At 43.8% G+C, this 20,234-nt stretch overlaps 1 protein-coding gene across 2 annotated transcripts in view; it reads left to right on the top strand.

Moving 5' to 3' along the window:
* Window positions 1-5,863: 5,863 nt before the first annotated feature.
* Window positions 5,864-20,234, top strand: part of CD80 (CD80 molecule) — a 35,842-nt gene continuing 21,471 nt past the window's right edge. The window contains exons 1-3 of one of the 2 annotated variants that reach the window (XM_023755811.1): window positions 5,864-5,956; window positions 8,390-8,696; window positions 18,227-18,547. In XM_023755811.1, the coding sequence (XP_023611579.1) occupies window positions 8,600-8,696; window positions 18,227-18,547 (418 nt within the window). In that variant the 5' untranslated portion in view covers window positions 5,864-5,956; window positions 8,390-8,599. Of the gene's footprint in view, window positions 5,957-8,389; window positions 8,697-16,041; window positions 16,096-18,226; window positions 18,548-20,234 lie in introns of those variants that run through there. The other variant, XM_023755812.1, reaches the window with a different exon arrangement.

Here is a 20,234-nt window from a genome sequence, read left to right as displayed (position 1 = left end):
AACCATAGTAAAACAAAGATTTATATTTTTGATATGTACTTTATATATTTAAATGCCATTTAACAAAGAAAAATCAACCAAAAAAATGAGTTTGCGTGTCACCTCTGACACATGTATCATAGGTTCGCCATCACTGCCCTAGCTGGTTTGGCCCAGTGGTTTGAAGGGTCTCAGTTTCAATGATAGTCAAGGGCGTGTACCTTGGTTGCAGGCTTGACCCCTGGCCCCAGTCAGGCACCTGCGGGAGGAAACCAATCGAGGTATCTCTCCTCACATGGATGTTTCTCTCTCTCTCTGTCTCTCTCCCTCCCTTCCACTCTTTCTAAAAATCAATGAAAAAAATGTCCCCTAGCGAGGATTAATTTTCTTAAGAGACAGAAAAACAAAACAAACAAACAAAACAAAACAAAACAAAAAAACTGGGGCTCAGAGAAGGTAAATTAACACAACCAGCAAGTAGAGGCACTGGGACCCGAATCTGCTGATTCCAGGCCACTCACCTTAGCACAGACCTACTTACTGGGCAATCTCTTTGTGCCTCAGCCTCTACATCTCTAAAATGGTGATAAAAATAGTAACAATTGCCTGGGTTTGTTCCGAGGAGTAAATAAATACATTGTTTTGTTAAGCACTTAGACCAGTGCTTCGCACATCATAAGCACTATTTGTATTATTCATATACAACCAGGGAAAAGATTTTTCTCTTACTGAACCTTCCTTTCAATAGCAATATTTAAATTTTGTTTTTCTTCTGAATGATTACCTTCTAGAGTCCTAGGAGCTCAACGAAGATAACCGCCATGAATCTATTCCTGGTCCAGTGCTGGTTCTCCTGCAGGTGCATTTCCAGTGCTCCACTGTACCCTGTTGCCTTAGCACCCAAGTTCTAGGACTCAAGTTCAAAGCCTTTACTGGGCCCATCCCCTCCACTGCATAGGCCAGCTAAACACCTGGAATGGCTGGCAGACCAGCACCTCCTCAGCTCAAGCTCTTTCCACACCCAAGATGCCCATCCTCCCTCCCACTTACCTAAACCCTATTGACTCAGGGTTTATAGTCCAAGTACTGGGGCTTCCAAGAGTCCTTCCCGAGCTGCACTGCTGCTGGCCTGGGAAGGCAGGCTGGCCAGCACCTGGGGAAGAGTAAATGAAGACTGAGCAAATCAATCCTGATCATGCTGAATTTCTTAGCTCACAAAGGATGTTTGTAAAACGCTATTTACATGCCCAGAAATTGGAGTTGAGGGCCACTAGACCTGAGTCTGCAAAGAGTCAGCTGTGTGATTGTGGGTAAGCCATCCACACTGGACCTGGGTTTTCCCAATTTATACTAGTAATTGGAGACGGGGAGGGGTGGAGGTGGGGGAGGGGGGGGGAAGGAGGCCACAGATGCTCCCTGGGCTCCGGTCCTGTGCTGGCGGCTTCACAGGACCAGCTGTTAGTCCCTCTGTACCCGCTCTCCCAAAGTCCTCGGCTTCCTTTCTGTAATTCCTTCTGGCTCCACCGAATATGTGTTTTGTGACTTGCAAGCGGGGGCGGGACAATGACCATCTCTTTCCGCTGGAAAATCCTTTTAACTTTCACATGGAACTGCCCTAGCCTTCCGCTTTCAGACCGCGCTGTCCCCTAGCAGTGGTTCTCAGCCTTCTGGCCCTTTAAATACAGTTCCTCATGTTGTGACCCAACCATAAAAGTATTTTCGTTGCTACTTCATAACTGTAATGTTGCTACTGTTGTGAATCATAATGTAAATATCTGATATGCAGGATGGTCTTAGGCGACCCCTGTGAAAGGGTCGTTCAACCGCCAAAGGGGTCGCGACCCACAGGTTGAGAACCGCTGACACTCCTGCGAACAATTCTCTCCCCTACTCTAAATTCGAAACTAAGGTTGCTCAGCTGCTTCCCGACAGACCTCAACTTTTTTTGTAGGGGCGGGGGGACACGTCTGTCCCAGACCGGATGGGGGAGGGGGACCTGGTCACCGCGTGGGAGGAGGGCAATCCCCAAAACGCTGTGCCCCGGGTGTACCTGGTCCCTGGGGAGGTGGGGTGACCGAGCACCCCGGACCTGGCCGAGGAGGGGGAGGGAGCGCTTATGGGACCTGGTCACCGCCAGGAGAGGGGCGCCAGGGGGAGGGGGCGGGAGAGGGGCTCCAGGGAGAGGGGGCGGGAGAGGAGCGCGCAGGGGAGAGGGCGGGAGAGGAGCGCGCAGGGGTTGGGGGCGGGAGAGGAGCGCGCAGGGGAGGGGGCGGGAGAGGAGCGCGCAGGGGGAAGGGGCGGGGAGAGGAGCGCGCAGGGGTAAGGGCGGGGAGTCCCGAGACGGGGTAGGACAGCAGGGCGGGTACCTAATGGCGGACAAGTGGGGCGCGAGACTAGGGCGGGGCCCGGCGCGGCGATTTCAGGGTCCCGGCGAGGCCTGGTGGCTTCGGGGCGGATGGCACAGGGCGGCGGGGAGCCGGGCTTTGGGCGCCTGGGGCGGAGCCTGTCCCGGGCGGGACCGCGCCCCGAGCAGCCAGCCGCGGAGCGCCTTCTGCTGCAGCCTCCCTGTCCTGCAGCGCCCTCCGGGCCGGCGGGGACCACAGGGCCCGCGTCAGTCACCGGCGACCTCGGCTCCGGCTGTCCCCTCGGTGACTCACGTGGGCCCCGGGCCGAGGCCTCTTCCTGCCGGGCTATGTAGCCAAATGCTTAGAAAAAGGGCCCTTTTCAACTTCCTGGGCCCCTCACCCATGAAAGCGGACAAGAATAGTTAGTACTCCCTAGGGTGGTTGCTAGGATTAATTTTAACTCTTGTCATTTATTTGGCAGCTGAATATTACTTTTTCATCCTGCTAGCTAATAAAAGCAAAGAAATACTAAGACTACTTTTGTGTAAATAACTGAATGTGCCAGTTAAAAAAAAAAAAAGGATCAACATATATGTGTACCAAGAAGAGGTTCAGGCTAGAATAAAGAACAGAGCATTCATTTGAGCAAAAGGAGACAAAAATCTGTGGCAGGTCCATTCTCGGAAATTCCAGACTGCAGACTTGCAAGGGCCTGAGTGCGGACCTTGAGCAGGGGTTTTCAAATGGTTTTCACACTGAATATTTTCTGCAAACAGAGCCTTACCTACGGCCATTATATAAAATTGATGGGAACGAAGCTGCTTGGGGCGAAGTGGTGCGTGTAGAAGAGGCTGGGAGGCTGGACCCGAGTTCCTTTCCCCTGTAGGAGATGGGGGTCGGGGTTGGTCCTGGGGGTGAGGGGGGTGGGGGCAGCCAGGAGAGAGGGCGAGCCCCGGGGAGAGCAGTGGCTGGTATTTACCAGCTGGTACAGAAGGGCTTCAATGTTTTCAGAACTGCGTGTTCACGCCAGTGTGGCTGGGCCAACGAACTCATCGTTCACAGCAAGAAGTCAATCTAGACACACAAGAATGAAAATATGTCCTTGGAGAGAATAATCATGACTGCAACCTTTAATGTTCTCACAGTTTCTTTTTTTTTAGTCTTGAAGGGATATTTTAGGGGAAGTGCCTCTTGTCTAGAGGAAATATTTGTATGAATTCAGCAATTCCATCAACTTGTCTTTCTCTTTAGTGAAATTCAAGTAAAATCAAATTTAAAATTGTATCCCAATTGTGGTTGTTATCGTTTTATAAAAGTATCTCTACCCATCTGGAAAAAAAAAATCTGTGGCAGGCAGTTAGACACAGTAGCAGAGCAAGGACTATGGGCCAGGTACAGAGGTCACCAGGGCAGAAAGCCCCAGGTGCCTACCAAGGGACAATTGGAGGGTGGGACCTCACCCCCAGGGGACCTTTCCTCCCCTAGCAAATCAGTGGTCCTGCTGGACCCCCTAACCTTCCCTTCCTAGAGACAAGCTCTAGGCCTCAGTTGTATTTGAGCTCAAGGCCTAGAAAAGCAACAAAACCAGAGAGGAGATCCCCATGGCTGACCTCAGGACCAGCTGCATTGAATAATGACCCCCTGCCCAGGCACCAACCAATCAATCAGTGGAGACCTAGACCCTCAGAGGGCACACCCGGAAAATTGCTGAATATTCTATTGAGATCATCCTCTCGGATCTCCCCTAAAATCTCCACCCTTAAGACCCTTAGTTCAGAGGACCCAGCATGTTCTTCCTTCCTCCTCCCATCTCCCCGTTCCCTCCCCCAGGCATTACCATTACCTTCCTTACTCCCAAGCTCCCAGGGCCCTTCCTCTACCTCTGTAACTTGTTTCCTAAGCCCATTTCATCTACAAATTACTACTTCTACCTCTGTGATTTTATAAATAAATATGGAGTCTTGGCTCTGAATTCTTTCCTAGCCAGACTCAAGTATGGAGGTTGCTGAACCCAGGGGCAGTCTGACCCCACCCATCTAACACTGGTGAAGTTCCCGCAGCCTATGAAGGAGCAGCCCAAACTATGCCACAGTGATCAAAGAAAGGCCGGGTTAATTAAGGCAAAAACCACAAAATGTAATTTTTTCATGCAAATAAAGGATTTCTGGAGAGGTTAACAGGGATTGATTAGTCCAGTATGCAAACTAAGGGGTTTCAAAACTCCAAAGAGGTAGAGTCCACTTCTGTCCATGTAACAGTGGTTCCAGGATGTTTATGGCTCAGCCTGGAGCTGAGTTTAGCAGCAGGTTTAGCAACATATCAGTAGCTCTGAGAACTGAGGCACCAAACTCCATGGGCCTCATTTCCTTAATTGTCTCCTGACTCTTTTTAAGTGACTCGGCAATGTTATTCCATTTTATTTTTTCTATTATCATTAATATATTTTGTATACCTACTCAAATTTTTTATTTGCTATGCCTATTTTTTTCTGGCTGTAATGACCTAGACTTGGCCTGAGAGCTTTTTAAAAATAAAATAAAAATTTTTTTGAGATACAATTTACATGTAATGAAATGCACTCATTTGGTGTGTTGTTCAGTGAGTTTTGATCATGTACCTTGGCTCTCTCCACCTGGGTGACAAAGGGGAAAGCAGTTATCCATCACCTTCCAGCCCCATTTGGTTAAGACGGGCCCCATAGGCATTAACTCCTCCCATATTTTCAGACTGCACACACGTGAGTGCAAAACTTCCAAAGGTCCAAGCCAAAGCAACAGAGAAGCTCAGGGCCAACAGCAGTCAAAGGTGCCGGCCCAGGCAGGCGCTGCTGTCAGGTTCTACCTGTGCGAGACAGGTCAGCTGGATTAGCACCGGCCGGCCGTTTACCCACAGAATGCTCCAGAACTCTACAGAGGACATAACCACAGCAAGCTGGCTGGCAATGGGATTGGTTGGGAATGGGATGGATGAGAGGCTAAATCCTCTTCATCCCATGCCTTGGTTCTGTCATTGTGCTCCCCTGAGGTGCATTCAGCCGTGGGTAGGGAGACACTGTCCACCATGGCTGCCAGGAGCCCACGCTGTGAAGAGGGTGGGATGGAGAGGTGGGCATGCAATCAAGAGTGGCCTTATGAGCTGAGTACTCTCCAAAAGATGTCCACTACATATGATGGCCCATTCCTTCAGTGGCATGACTGAGGCTAGGGAGGGATAACTCTAGGTGCTAAAACAAAACTTGGGATTAGACAGAAGCAGGCAGCCCATAAAGCTCACAAGCATCTCCTGCCAGAAGTCAACCCTCCAACCACTTTCTTCCCTCCCCCACGCTACCCGCTGCTCTCTTAGGACAGTGTGTGGTTGGCCCCACCCATCAGTCTAAGAAACTGACTGAGCTCGGGAGCTTCCTCAAATCATATCATCATAACCATACCTTGTGCTTTTATTTAATTATGCCTGATGGAAAACTCGAGTAAGAGGAAGTTGGAAGGGGAATGCCGCCTCTGTGACATAGAACTTAAAGTACATCTGAGCAATTTGACAGCATTTCAAGCTACCCAAACGAGAACATCTCAGAAGTGGGTCCTCCTACTTTAATTTTCAACACAAGAGAAAAAGAGAAATTGTTCTTCAGCGTAAGTAAATTTACTATTATCTTAATATGGGATAGCTTGTTATGTCTTTTCTCTTCCCCTTTTATTAATAGATTTTCTGTTGATTTATTTTTTTGCGAAGAGGTATTTAAGAATTGAGACACTTGTTTTTCTATGTTAATATGTTAAGAAGGAAGTCGTTTCTAGTACTATGTTGAATAAGAGTGGTGAAGGCCAGCAATCCTGTCTTGTTCTGATCTTAAGGGAAACGCTTTTACTTTTTGCCCATTGAGTATGATGTCGGCTATGGGCTTGTCATTTATGTCCTTTTTAATGTTGAGGTATCATCCCACTATTCCCACTTTACTGAGAGTTTTTATCATAAGTAGGTACTGGATTTTATCAAATGCTTTTTCTGCATCTACTGATATAATCATGTGATTTTTAACCTTTATTTTGTTTATGTGATGTATCATGTTTATTGATTTGTGAATATTGTACCAACCTTGTATTCCCAGAATGAATCCTACTTGAACATGTAGTATGATCTTTTAATTGTATTGCTGGATCTGGTTTGCTAATATTTTTTTGAGGATTTTAGCATCCATGTTCATTAGAGATATTGACCTATAATTTTCTTTCCTTATAGTGTCTTTATCTGGTTTTGGAATTAGAATAATGCTGGCCTTGTGAAATGAGCTTAGAAATTTTCCTGCCTCTTAAATTTTTTGGAATAGTTTGAGAAGGATAGGTGTTAATTCTTTGAATGTTTGATAAAATTCACCTGTGGTCTAGGACATTTGTTTGCTGGAAATTTTTTTTTACTGCTTCAATTTCATTAGTTGTAATCAGTGTACAGTATTCAGGTTTTCTGATTCTTCCTGATTCAGTTTTGAAAGATTGTATGTTTCTAGGAATTTATCCATTTTGCACAGGTTGTCCAATTTGTTGGCATATAGTTGTTCATATTATTTTCTTACAATCCTATGTATTTCTGGTGTGTAAGTTGTTATCTTTCCTCTTTTGTTTCTGATTTTATTTATTTGGGTCCTCCCTTCTTTTTCTTGATGAATCTGGTTAATCTCTGTATCATTTATTTACTTCTGCTCTGGTCTTTATTATTTCCTTCCTTCTACTTACTCTGGGCTTTGTTTGTTGTTATTTCCTAGTTCCTTTAGGTGTAGTAGGTTTAGATTGTTTGAGATTTTTCTTACTTTTTAAAAAAATCCTCACCTGAGGAATGAGGATATTTTTTCCATTGCTTCTAGAGAGAGTGCAAGGGTGGGGTGAAAGGGGAGAGAAACATCTATGTGACACATCAATTGGTTGCTTCCCACATGTGCCCCAGTGGGGGCAGGGATTGGAACCTGCAAGCATCAGGTGAGCAGGCTGATGCTCTAACCGTTGAGGCACTCTGGCCAGGGCTTTTCTTGCCTTTAGAGATAGGCCTGTAGTGCTAAGAACTTCCCTCCTAGGACTGCTTTCACTGTGCCCTATAGCTTTGGGGTTGTTGTCTGTTCATTCTCATTTGTTTCCAGGTCACTTTTTATTTCTTCCTTGATCTCATTGTTAATACATTCATGGTTTAATAACATGTTATTTAGCCTCCATGTGTATGAATGTTTTTAGGGTTTGGTTTTTGTTTTTTGTTTTTTTGTAATTTCTAGCTTTATACCATTGTGGCCAGAGAAGATGCTTAATATAATTTCAATCTTCTTGAATTTATTAAGACTTACTTTGTGTCCTAACATGTGATCTATCTTTGAGACTATTCCATGTGCACTTGAGAAGAACATATATTCTGCTTCTTTGGGGTGAAATATTCTATAAATATCAAGTAAATCTACCAAATCCAGCATGTCATTTGCCTTATTTTATGTCTGGAAGATCTATTCACTGATGTCAGTGGGGTGTTCAAACCCCCTACTAAGACTGTATTGCTATCAATCTCTTCCTTAATGTTCACCAAGAATTTCTTTATATATTTATATGCTCCTATGTTGGGTGCATATAGGTATACAAGGATTATATCCTCTTTTGTACTGATCCTTGTAGTATTATGTAGTGACCTCCTGTGCAGAAGATGTTTTATTGAGTTGTACACTTGAAACTTGTATGGTTTCACAAGCCAATGTCACCACAATCTATACTAATAAAATGGTAATATGCGAATTAGACCAGATGTCATACTGGACATCCTTCCTGACAAAGCTGGGACCCAGGCGGTGCCACCCAGGATCCCCGGGTGCCTGCCCGGGCAAAGCCACCCGGGGTTCCGAGTACCTGCCCGGGCAAAGCCACCCGAAAGAGGAAAGCCTGGGTCCTGGGTGCAGGAGCCGAGGCAAAGGCGGTCAGGGGATCAGGCAGGCTCAGATTAGGATCCCCAAATTATTTTAGACAGGCAACTAGAGAGTTTTACAAGCCACAGTGGACTGACCTTCCTTCCTGGGTGACTTTTATTTTCTTCTTTTTCAGGGTGTCAGAATAAATCCACAATCTTTTATATTCAGGATTTTAAAGACGTGGGTGCATCATCAGCCTCTCCTCAGTGTTTTGCAATTGAGTCCTCTGTGTGAGGCAACTGAATTTCTTCTGCACAAGCCTGGGACTCGCTTGGAAGGTGCCCAGTTCTCTCTTGGTGCAAAATTGTTTGCTTTCGTTTTTTCATTGTAAGGAGCAGAAGCCATGGGTCAAACAAAGTGGAGAACACTACCCTCCAGGCGCTCGTACCTCAAGCTCTTTCAGTCTTTGGTGCTGGCTGGTCTTTTTTACTTCTCTTCAGGTAAGCAGCTTGACTGAGTTCATTGTTTCAGGGCTTAGAGAAATGGCGATCTTTCTCATTTGAAGAGGGAAAGAAAGCAGTTGAGGTGTATAATCTTCCTAATGTTAAAATTTTCGCTTAATGTGTATTTTTATGCTTTAGGTGTTGATGCCCTTTGTGCACACTGGCATCTGACATTAAGTGGTATCAGATTTAGAATAAAATTATTTTTTAGTTGTTTTTAACTTACTACATAGGTATTTCATGTGTGTTCTGCAAAGAATATTTTATCTTCTGGAGGCTTTTGTTTCATCTTAGGTGCTAGATTTAGGGGACTATTCATCCTAGCAATAGGATGGCTCAAACTCTATTTTTTCTATCTATCTATCTATCTATCTATCTATCTATCTATCTATTTATATTTATTTTAGAGAGAGGAAGGGAGAGGGATAGAGAGATAGAAATGATGAGAGACAAACATCAATCAGCTTCCTCTTGCAGGCTCCCCACTGGGGATAGAGCAGGCATGTGCCCTGACCTGGAATCAAACCATGACCTCCTGGTTCATGCGTTGACTCTCAACCAGTGAGCCACACTGGCCAGGTCCAACGATTTTTTTAAATATATTTTTATTGATTTCAGAGAATAAGAGAGAGGGAGAGAGAGACAAAAACATCAAAGACAAGAGAGAGTCATTGATGGGCTGCCTCCTCCATGCTCCACACCAGGAATCAAGCCCGTAACCCAGGCATTCGCCCCAAGCAGGAATCGAACCATGACCTGACTCATAGGTCTACACCTAGCCATTGAGACATGTCCGCCGGGCCCGACTTTATTTGTAAAATCAAAGCAAAAGCCCTAACCGGTTTGGCTCAGTGGATAGAGCGTTCGCCTGCAGACTCAACGGTCCCAGGTTCGATTCCGGTCAAGGGCATGTACCTTGGTTGCGGGCACATCCCCAGTAGGGAGTGTGCAGGAGGCAGCTGATCAATGTTTCTCTTTCATCAATGTTTCTAACTCTCTGTCCCTCTCCCTTCCTCTCTGTAAAAAAATCAATAAAATATATTTAAAAAACAAAACAACAACAACAAAAACTAAAAAGATAGCCCTAACCGGTTTGGCTCAGTGGATAGAGCATCGGCTTGCGGACTGAAGGGTCCCAGGTTTGATTCCGGTCAAGGGCATGTACCTTGGTTGCGGGCACATCCCACGTAGGGGGTGTGCAGGAGGCAGCTGATCGATGTTTCTCTCTCATCGATGTTTCTAATTCTCTATCCCTCCCTTCCTCTCTGTAAAAAAAGCCAATAAAATATAAAAAAAATAAAATAAAATAAAAGCAAAAGATTTGCTTTCTGCTGAGCAGTATAGTATCTGGTTTCCCCAACATAAAAAGAAGGCTTTGGCTACCACAGCTTGCCAGTCTACAAAGAGCCGAATATCAGAAGTCCTTGTGTTAAGAGCTCTTACTTAAACCTGTCTCACTGTGGTGTTGCCCAGAATGTCTAAGTTGGGAGGGAGAGAAAAGAAAGGGAAGGGAAGAGAAGTTAGGGGACACAGATTACTTGACTATTTTGTATATATTTCATAGTTATATTTTCAACAGTTACAATTTTCTTCTGGGAAGGTGGGAAAGCACTCCCAAATTAGAGTCTTAGAGAGTCTAAATAAATTTCAAAATATTTAGAAGGAAATTGGTACAGGCTTCCTAGGGGTGTGTGTGTGTGTGTGTGTGTGTGTGTGTGTGACACACAGAGAGAGAAACAATAAAAAAGATAATATAAAAAGATCATTAACAATAAATTTAATAAAATTAAAAATGTATATTAAAAATTATAGCAGCAAAAAAAAAAAACGCCACACACATTAAAATGAAAACCAAGGCTTTAGCAATTATGCCAGAAAATTCATCATAGGCAAAAGGAAGACAATCTTCGAGCTAAAGAAAAACATTTAGGAAAGCACCTTGTTCTATTTTCATCTCATGGCACACATAAATTAATTATTTTAACATTCTGTGGCACACCAAAATATGTATTGTATTTGTTGCCAATCTGACCAAAAAACAGGTGTAATTTTGATTCATTCACACCAGACTATTGTTGTGTTGTCTGTTGTCATTGTTTTATTTGACAATCTAAGGGAAAAGAGGTCAGTGCCCCTGACTAAATAGTACAGTGGGGCCTTGACTTAAGAGTTTAATTCATTCCGTGGTGGAGCTCGTAACTCAAATTACTTGTATCAAGACACGTGATGCTGGGCTGATGTCGCGGCGTTCACTGTGACGTTCGCTGCGCCAACTAGCAGTGGGGTATCTGAAGCTGGCTCATAACCCAAATTTTAGCTCGCAACTCAAAGCAAAAAATCGTCCGAGAGACGGCTCGTATCTCAAAAAACTCGTTAGTCGGGCCACTCGTAGGTCAAGGCCCCACTGTACTGACTATTTAGTATTGCATGTTTTAAGAATTCTTGCGGCACACTGGTTAATCACAAAATCACTGTTTTTTAGTCATATCCAGATTTTACTGTTGCTGTTCTGAGTCACAAATGAACCCATGAGCAAACAAAGTCACAAGTGAAGAGCAGTGAAGTACCTGGTTCTGACTGTAAGAGCCCAAGATCAAGCAGACCAGGGTGGGCTGGGGCAATTGGGCAGGTGGGAGATAGGTGATGGTGCGAGAATTCTATGTGGGGCAACAGTATGGACAAAAGCACAAAAGTAAGCATGAATCTGACACGTGCGTTCATGCCTTTATTTAACCATTTATTAATTCAACAAACACAGCATCTCCTACGCACAGACCCTTTTCTCGGTCTTGGGAACAAGTGATGCGCAAAACTGACATGGCTTTTGCTTTCATGGAATTTATGATCATTAATGAAAATGAAAATGAAGAAAATGAAAATTAATCAAATAATCATTCAATTGAAGGTCTGACTAACAAACGCTGTCTTTCCTTGCCAGAAGAGAGAGTGGTGAGAGTGAACTGGGGAGAAAACAGAAAAAAACAGAAAGAGAAACCAAAGACCAAGAAACTGAAGGGGTGGGGACCTGGGGGGATAGAGACCAGGCTCCATAAGGGCTTGATGGCCACAGTCAGGAATCTGAATGTCACTTGGAGGGCACCAGGAAGCCATGGAAGGGTTTTGAGCAGGGGGGTGACATGGTCTATCCCAGTGCTGCTCACACTTTCATTTTGCATACCAGTTACCTCGGGCCTTGTTAAAATGCCGTTTCTAGCACAGGGGCCTAAGTATAGAAGCTGTCCCGGTGGAAATTCCAAAATGCTCAGAAGATTTTTGGTTCCTCTTTTCAGTCTGGTTCTGCCTCAACATAGGCATCTTGTAAGGGGGCCTCACATAGTAAGTCACTGACCTTTAGAAACGCTTACACTTCTCAGTGGACAAAAATTTCTTAAGAACCATCATTGAAATTAGCTCATTTTCACCAACATCAGCATCATGGCAGAGTGAGAAGGCTTCTTTGTTTCTCTCCTTAAATTGACAAGTCAGACAACTATAACTCAACAAAGGATCCCTTGCTCAACACACAGAGTCTTCCTGAGAGATCCACACATCCGAAGGTGCGTTTATTGGAATGAGTAGGGGAGGGAGGACAGGGACTAAAGAACACGGTTCGGCACCCACCACAGCTCCAGCGAGCACAGTAGTGGTGATGTCAGGCCGCAGCCCTCACACAACAGCCTGGAGCGTAAGAGGAGCAGGGGCTGTGTCCCTCCCTTCTCCCGTTGCAGCAGAGTCCAGTAGAGGTGGCTGGGATGCTTAAACAGCACAACAGGCCGGCAGCCATTGCTGACAAGAAGGCAGAGTTGTGAAATCATGAACTTGCCTCCCTTGCCCCACCCTTCACCACAGACCCTGGTAGAGGTAGTGAAGACAACTCCAAAAACACAGTGGGGTCAGCTGCCATTAATAATGAGAAGGCAGTGATGGAAGCTAACAAAATTGATTCTTCATTACGGTGTTCACCTTAACCAAGATGAGCAGGTCACAGAGGAGAAACCCACCACTCCAGTGGTTCTGTGGCATTTTCCTCAATTTAAGCAATGTCATGGGTAAGAGAAAACAAAAATTTGTGCTATAGCACCACCTACTGGTAAACGAAAGAAAGTAACCTACCTAGCAACCTACTGAATTAAGAGCAAAACAGTATCTAAACAAGAAAAGCATTCCCTTCCTTGAATGCACAGACCTAGAAACATGAAGAACCATGAGCAACCAAGGTAACATGGAAGCACAGAAAGAAAATGCAAAGTCCCCAGAAACCAAACTCAAAGTCATGGAAGACTGCAATTTAAATAACAGAGAATTTGAGATTGCAGTTACGAAGAAACTCAAGGAAGTACAAGAAAGGCCATTTGATGAGCTCAGGAATAAAATTAATGAACAAAAAGAACACCTTACCAAAGTAATTAAAATTATAAAAAAGAACCAAATAGAAATTATGAAGTTGAAGAACTCAATAAATGAGATGAGGAATGCATTAGAAAGCATTGGATATAGAGCAGACCAGAAGGAACAGAGAATCAGAAAGCTCAAAGATAGGAGCCTAAAAATGAACCAGGAAGAAGGAGAAAGAGAACTAAGAGCTACCATATGACCAGCAATCCCTTTTCTGGGTATCTATCCAAATAATTTAAAAACACTTTTTTGGTAAAGATAAATGTACCCTTATGCTCATTGCAGCTTTATTTACAACTAGAGGCCCAGTGCACAAAACTCATGCACTGGTAGGGTCCCTAGTGACTGCTGGCTGTCGGCCAGGGCCTCCCTCCCTTCCCCCAGCCAACCTGCTACCTGGTCAAACCCCCGGAAGAACTCCAGTTGAGGGGACAATTTGCATACTATGCTTTTATTATATAGGATAGCTAAGTCATGGAAACAACTTCCACAGATGATTAGTTAAAGAAGATGTGGAGAGAACCAAGATGGTTGTTTAGATAAATGCCAGCACTCACCACCTCCTACAACCACATCAAAATTACAACTAAAATACAGAAAAACATCATTCAGAACCACCTGAAATCTGGTTGAATGGAAGTCCTACAACTAGAAAAGTAAAGAAGAAAGCACATCAAGACTAGTAGGAGGGGTGGAGGCACGGAATGGACTTGTCCAACATCCATGTGTGGTGTTTGTTTGCTTTTTAATTGGGAGGGATATCTCCAAGGCCTCTGGTGAGAAGCAAGGGGCCCTAGCCCCACACCAGACCCCTCATCCCAGAGTTCCAGAGTTGCGAAGAGAAGTCCCCGTAACTTCGGGCTGTAAAAATCAGCAAGGATTGTGACTGAGTGACACAAAGGCTGCTGGAGTCTCAGATAGTTCCTCGTAAAAGGCTGGCACATGTACTTACACAGTCTCACTTCCTCTGATCTCCAGCACCAAGCAATGACTTTGGGGGGTCCAGGGGCATACAGGAAGGAACTGGATTGTCTGGCATCAGGGCAGGAACTAGGTAGCAGCTCTCTCCTAGCTGGGTGTGCTCACAGGGGTCATTGTTCCTGTGCTGGGACCTCCCCATCATGACAGAGCTGACTGGCAGCCATATCTGAGTTTCCATCAGCATGGCTCACACTGTTTGCTCTGCCCTGATGATTCCTTGAGATCCCACCCCACCCAATTTGCAGCCCCACCCAAGCTGTTTGCAGTGACTTCCATATGAATGGCCTGTCCTGGCTCAGGCTTCAGACTTTTCTAAAATCTCTCAAACAAGCAGCAACTGGTGTCAGCATGCCCTAACCTATCAATAAAAGGCCCAAGACCTGGCACTAGCAATAAAATGGCAGTACATATATATCTATCAACAATGGAATGTGAAAATCAAAATAAATGAACAAGAAATCTAATGAACAAAATAAACTGATGGATAAAATAGAATCAGAGGCATAGAAACATGGAACAGACTGAAAAATCCCAGAGGGAAGTGGGGAGGGAGGGTTGGCAATAGATTAACCAAAGATATTATATGCATATACCTGGTATGTATTACCTATGGACACAAACAATAGGGTAGTGAAAGCTTGAGGTGGGATGGAATAAGGTGGAGGGGGACAGTGGGGGGAAAAATGGGGGCATCTGTAATACTCTTAATAATAACAATTTTTTAAAAGATATACTACATGTATAATAGAATACTTAGCCATAAAAAATGAGGTATTTCTATTTGTGACAATATGTATGAATCTTGAGATTATTGTGCTGAGTGAAATAAGTCAGATGAAAAAGGACAAGAAGTGTATTATTTCACTCTTATGTAGAATATAAAACAAAAACAACAAATGCATAATAAACAAACAAAACTCATAGATACAACATAAACAACAGAATGGTGGTTACTAGTGCAGAAAGGGGGTGAGGGGAGGATGAAGAGGGTAAAGGGGATCAAATACCTGGGGATGGAAGGAGGCTAGACCGTGAGATGTCGTATTCTAAACTTGTACACCTGACATTTCTATGTTATTAACCAATGTTACCCCAATAAATTTTGTTTTAAAAAATTAGGTCACTTTCAGTTAAGATTTCTCTTTTTACAACATGTCAAAATCAGTTAGAAATCCTGGATTATTTTTGGGAACTAACCTATTAGTTAAAACCCCTAGACATGGGCCTCCCCAGGGGGTCTGTTGGGTCTGGGCATGGTGTGGGTGGGGGTAGGGCAGTTGTGAAAGAGCTTGGTGCTCAGAGGGACTCTGCACAGCATTGGAAAAGTGGCCATGCCTTCTGAATGAAAAATTCATAAAATATAGTCTGAGAAGGGATTTTGGTGCTACTGATGAGTGCTCAGGAGCTAACAAAGAGATGGAGTTTAGAGGCCGAAATGTTGGCATTTCTGCAATATGCTGATGGGAAAATGGGTAGAATGTTTTTAATGGGGGCCCTCTAGCAAAACTAGGTTGTAGGGCAACTGCTGCATGGATTGCAGATGGCAAAGAGATAGGAAGATGGATGTAGGTCTGTTTAGGGTAGCTGAAGAGGTCAGACATGGTCCAGAATGCTAACAAGGCCTTGTCTGGTGGGGATGATGGGAGTCATTTCAGTCTGAAGTCATGGGGTCAGTCCAGGGCTGGGGGGGAAAAAGGACTCTGTTTCTCAAAGCAAAAGCACTTGGTGGTGGGGCCCAGCTGGGGTGCCAGCAGTGCTGGCTTACTTATCCTAGATCTGGGCTCTGAAGTTGAGAAAACCAGTAAACAAGGGGAGTGGCCTGAAAATCTTTGGCCAGAAAATGTAAAACTGGAGCAGTTTGCTTTCCAAGGCCTCGTTTCCTCCTCTGTAAAATAAGACCATCTGTACAAATGAATAATCATGAAAATCGCTTGAATATCTCACATGTCTTAACTATGACTTCCAGATTCCTGTGGGACTAGTGGACCTTCTTCCTCACTGTCTGTCGAGAGATAAATGGGTAAAGAATTCATTATCATCATTATCTTATTCTCCTTCTTAAAATAGGAAGGAATTCTGGCACATGCTAAAACATGGATGAAACTTAAGCACATTATGCTAAGTAAAATAAGCCTGTCACAACAAGACAAACACTGCCCTGGCCAGTGTGACTCAGTTCTCTCTCTCTCTCTCTCTCTCTCTCTCTCTCTCTCTCTCTACCTCCCTCCCTCCCTCCCTCCCTCTCTCTCTCTCTCCCTGAAATCAATTTTTAGAAAAACAACACCAAAGGAGAGTATCATGCTAGGTCAGCGGTTCTCAACCTGTGGGTTGCGACCCCTTTGGGGGTCGAACGACCCTTTCACAGGGGTCGCCTAAGACCATCTGAAAACACATATATAATTACATATTGTTTTTGTGATTAATCACTATGCTTTAATTATGTTCAATTTGTAACAATGAAATTGGGGGTCACCACAACATGAGGAACTGTATTAAAGGGTCGCGGCATTAGGAAGGTTGAGAACCACTGTGCTAGGTGAAGTAAGTCAGTCAGAGAAAGACAAGTATCACATGAACTCATTTATATGTGGGATCTAAGTAACAAACTGATGAAAGGAGTAGATCCAGAGACTCAAGCATGAACAGAGTCTGGAATTTCAGAGGGAAGGTGGGTGGTGGGAGGCAATCAACAAAGGACCTTGCTTGCATATATGCATGGCCCAAGGGCAGTGAGGTAGAGGAGGGGGTGGGGGGAAGGGGCAAGGGGAGGGGGTCAATGGGGTAAAAAGGAGGCATATGTAATACTTTCAACAATAAAGAATTATTTTAAAAAGACAATCTGAAAAAAGCTACATGCTGTATTATTCTAACTATATGACATTCTGGAAAAGGTAAAACTATGGAGGTGGTAAAGAAATCAGAGGTTGCCAGGGGTTAGGGGTGAGAAATGGATGAATAGACAGAACACAGAAGATTTTTAGGGCAGTGAACTATTCTGTATGATGCTGAAATGGTGGATACATGTCATTATAAGTTTGTCCAAATCCGTAGAATGTATAACACCAAGAGTGAGCCTAACATAAACAAGGATTTTGGGATAGTGATGTGTCCTTGTAGGTTCATGAGTTGTAAGAAATGTACCATTCAGGTACAGAATGTTGATAATGGGGAGGCTAAGCATGTGTGGGGACACGCTGTATAAGGTAAATCTCTGTACCTTCTGCTTAATATTGATGTGAATATAAAACTGCTCTTTTTTTTCTTTTTTTTAAAATATATTTTATTGATTTTTTACAGAGAGGAAGGGAGAGAGATAGAGAGTTAGAAACATCGATGAGAGAGAAACATCGATCAGCTGCCTCCTGCACATCTCCCACTGGGGATGTGCCCGCAACCCAGGTACATGCCCTCGATCGGAATCGAACCTTGGACCTTTCAGTCCCCAAGCCGATGCTCTATCCACTGGGCCAAACCGGTTTCTGCTAAAACTGCTCTTAAAAAAAAAAAAAAAGCCCAGCTGGAGTGGCTCAGTGGATTGAACATCGTCCCATGAACCAAGAGGCCCAGGTTCGATTCCCAATCAGGGCACATGCCCAAATTGCAAGCTTGATCCCCAGTGCTGGGCATGCAGGAGGCAGCCTATTGATGTGTCTCTCTCATTTCCTCTATGAAATCAATAAAAAATATATTTAAAAAAAACAACACACCAAATACTACATGATTCCACTTCTATGCAGTATCTAAAGTAGTCAATTTCATAGAAACATAAAGCTGAGTGTTGGATACCAGGGGTCAGGGAGCAGGGGGGGAGGGGGGGTGGAGGGAAAGGGGTATTGTTGAATACATACAGACAGAGTTTCACAACAATGTGAATATACTTAGCACTACTGAACTGTACTCTTAAAAATACTTACGATGGCAAATTTTATGGGGCAGTGAGGTCCTGGGAGGGGGGCGGGGGTGGGCTGGAGGGCGTCAACTTTAAAAATGAAGAAAAAAACAGCATTGGGAACCAAAAAAATCAAAATAAATCATTTGAATATGCTTAGCCACAAGATATAACACTGTTACTGCCAACTCTGAATTCCTACTTGTGCAGGAATCTATATTTACTAAACATGTAAAATCTTGTTCTATTTGCCTCTTCTTAGGCATCATCCAGATGACCAAGCCGGTGAATGACAGGGCAGTACTATCCTGTGATTACAACATTTCCACTGATGAACTGACGAAAGTTCGCATCTACTGGCAAAAAAATAATAGTGATATGGTGCTGAGTGTCGTTTCCGGAGAAATGAAAGTGTGGCCCAAGTATAGGAACCGCACCGTAGCCAACATCATCAGTAACCCTTTCATTGTGATCCTGGGTCTGCGCCCGTCGGACAATGGCACATACACCTGTGTCATTCAGAAGCCTGAAAAGGGGGCTTACAGGGTGGGACACTTGACTTCAGTGATGTTATCAGTCACAGGTCAGTGGAATTTTCTGATTTACTCTAAGCCTGCAAACTCTTCATGCCCTTCGAGATATTGAATTAGGTAAAAATTTTCTCCAAGAGGGATGTATCTCATTTTATTCCTTAGGGTTAAGTGAATCTACAATAAACCCCAATTGGTTTCTCATTATATCTTGGAAATATCTATTAGCATGCACTTCTTGCACTTTGACAATCCAAGTTTGTGACCATCATCCTGGGGCACTAGCATGACCCAAATGCCTTCTGAGTCATTAGGGGACACGTTTGATTTGATGTAACTATACTATTAACTGCTTTTGATCTGGTAATATATTCGTGTGAAAGTATGCTGAAAGGTATAAGAGCAATGGAGGCATAAATATTTTTCAAATAGTATCTGAATGTCTATAACTATGGCTATCATACTATTATTATATGTACTAGAGGCCCGATGCACGAAATTCATGCAAGGGACTTGGCCCTCACAGCTCCAGCTTCATTCAGAAGGTCATTTGGCTGTCCGGTCTAATTAGCATATTATGCTTTTATTATTATAGATTGTGTATTTGAAGCTCTCATCTAGCAGTCATTCCTAAAAGTTAGATGTTAGAGAACTGAAAGCATAATTTATGCCTGCCACAGGAAAGAAAATTAATTCATGAATCAAAGCCCTATTTATACATCTACTGTGAAGGGTAAGCATTTCCTATCTTGGGTAGAAAGGAGCTTGGACTCACAGGTGATAATGCCAGAGGGCACCGAGGTAGCCTGAGCCTCCTTGAGAAAGACAGCCTGAGCCATGTCCTCACACTTGAAATGCAAACACATTTCTTTTTCTTTCTGGGTAGTTGAGCTTTTAATGGAAACCAAACCTCTTAATAAAAGACATTATAATAATTATGTATGGTGCCAGGTGGGTTTTAGATTTATTGGGGGGAATCACTTCTTAATTATATTGATGTCTCACCACCAAGATATACACCTGAAACTAATATAATATTGAATGTCATGTGTAATTGAAAACATACAAAAAGAAAATAAACAACAACAAAAAAGATAATGGCCCTGGCCAGGTGACTCAGTTGGTTGGACCATCGTCCTGTGCACCAAAAGTTGCGGTTTCCATCCCCCGTGGGGGGGGAGGGGCGTGTAGGAGGCAGCCAATCAACGTTTTCCTCTCACATCGATGTTCCTCTCTCTCTCTTCCTTCTTCTTCTCCTTCCTCCTCTTCTTCTTCTCCTCCTCCTCCTCCTCCTTTTTCTTCTTCTTCTCTCTAAATTAATGAACATATCCTTGGGTGAGGATACAAAAATAATATTTAAAAATATAATGATTAACCTTGATAATAGACAATGTAGTAAATTCTTCATTGTTCTTCCCTGCTTTGGTCTTTAGCAGTGATCTGTAGTATCCAGATCACACCTAACATTTAGGAGGTAAGCCAAGTTACATGGAATTGTCTTACACCTCACTCTGTGTATTTCCTACTTGTGGAGAGAGGAAATTATAGGGTTGTGGGATTTGAGGAGTTCTAAGAAGCCTACTTCTTCCAAAGTTCTGACCTGCATTGATTCCTGGGAGTTCCTGCCATTATGGCCTCTTCTGCTAGTTTCAGCAGCCCCCGCCTCCCATGCCACACACACACACACACACACACACACACACACACTTCCCACCAAGATCCCTGTTAATAAGGAAAATG

The sequence above is a fragment of the Myotis lucifugus genome, unplaced genomic scaffold (genome assembly GCF_000147115.1).
Source record: "Myotis lucifugus unplaced genomic scaffold, Myoluc2.0 scaffold_84, whole genome shotgun sequence".
NCBI lineage: Eukaryota > Metazoa > Chordata > Mammalia > Chiroptera > Vespertilionidae > Myotis > Myotis lucifugus.
The sequence above is the reverse complement of the archived record's forward strand: the minus strand, read 5'-3'. Positions and strand labels throughout refer to the sequence as shown.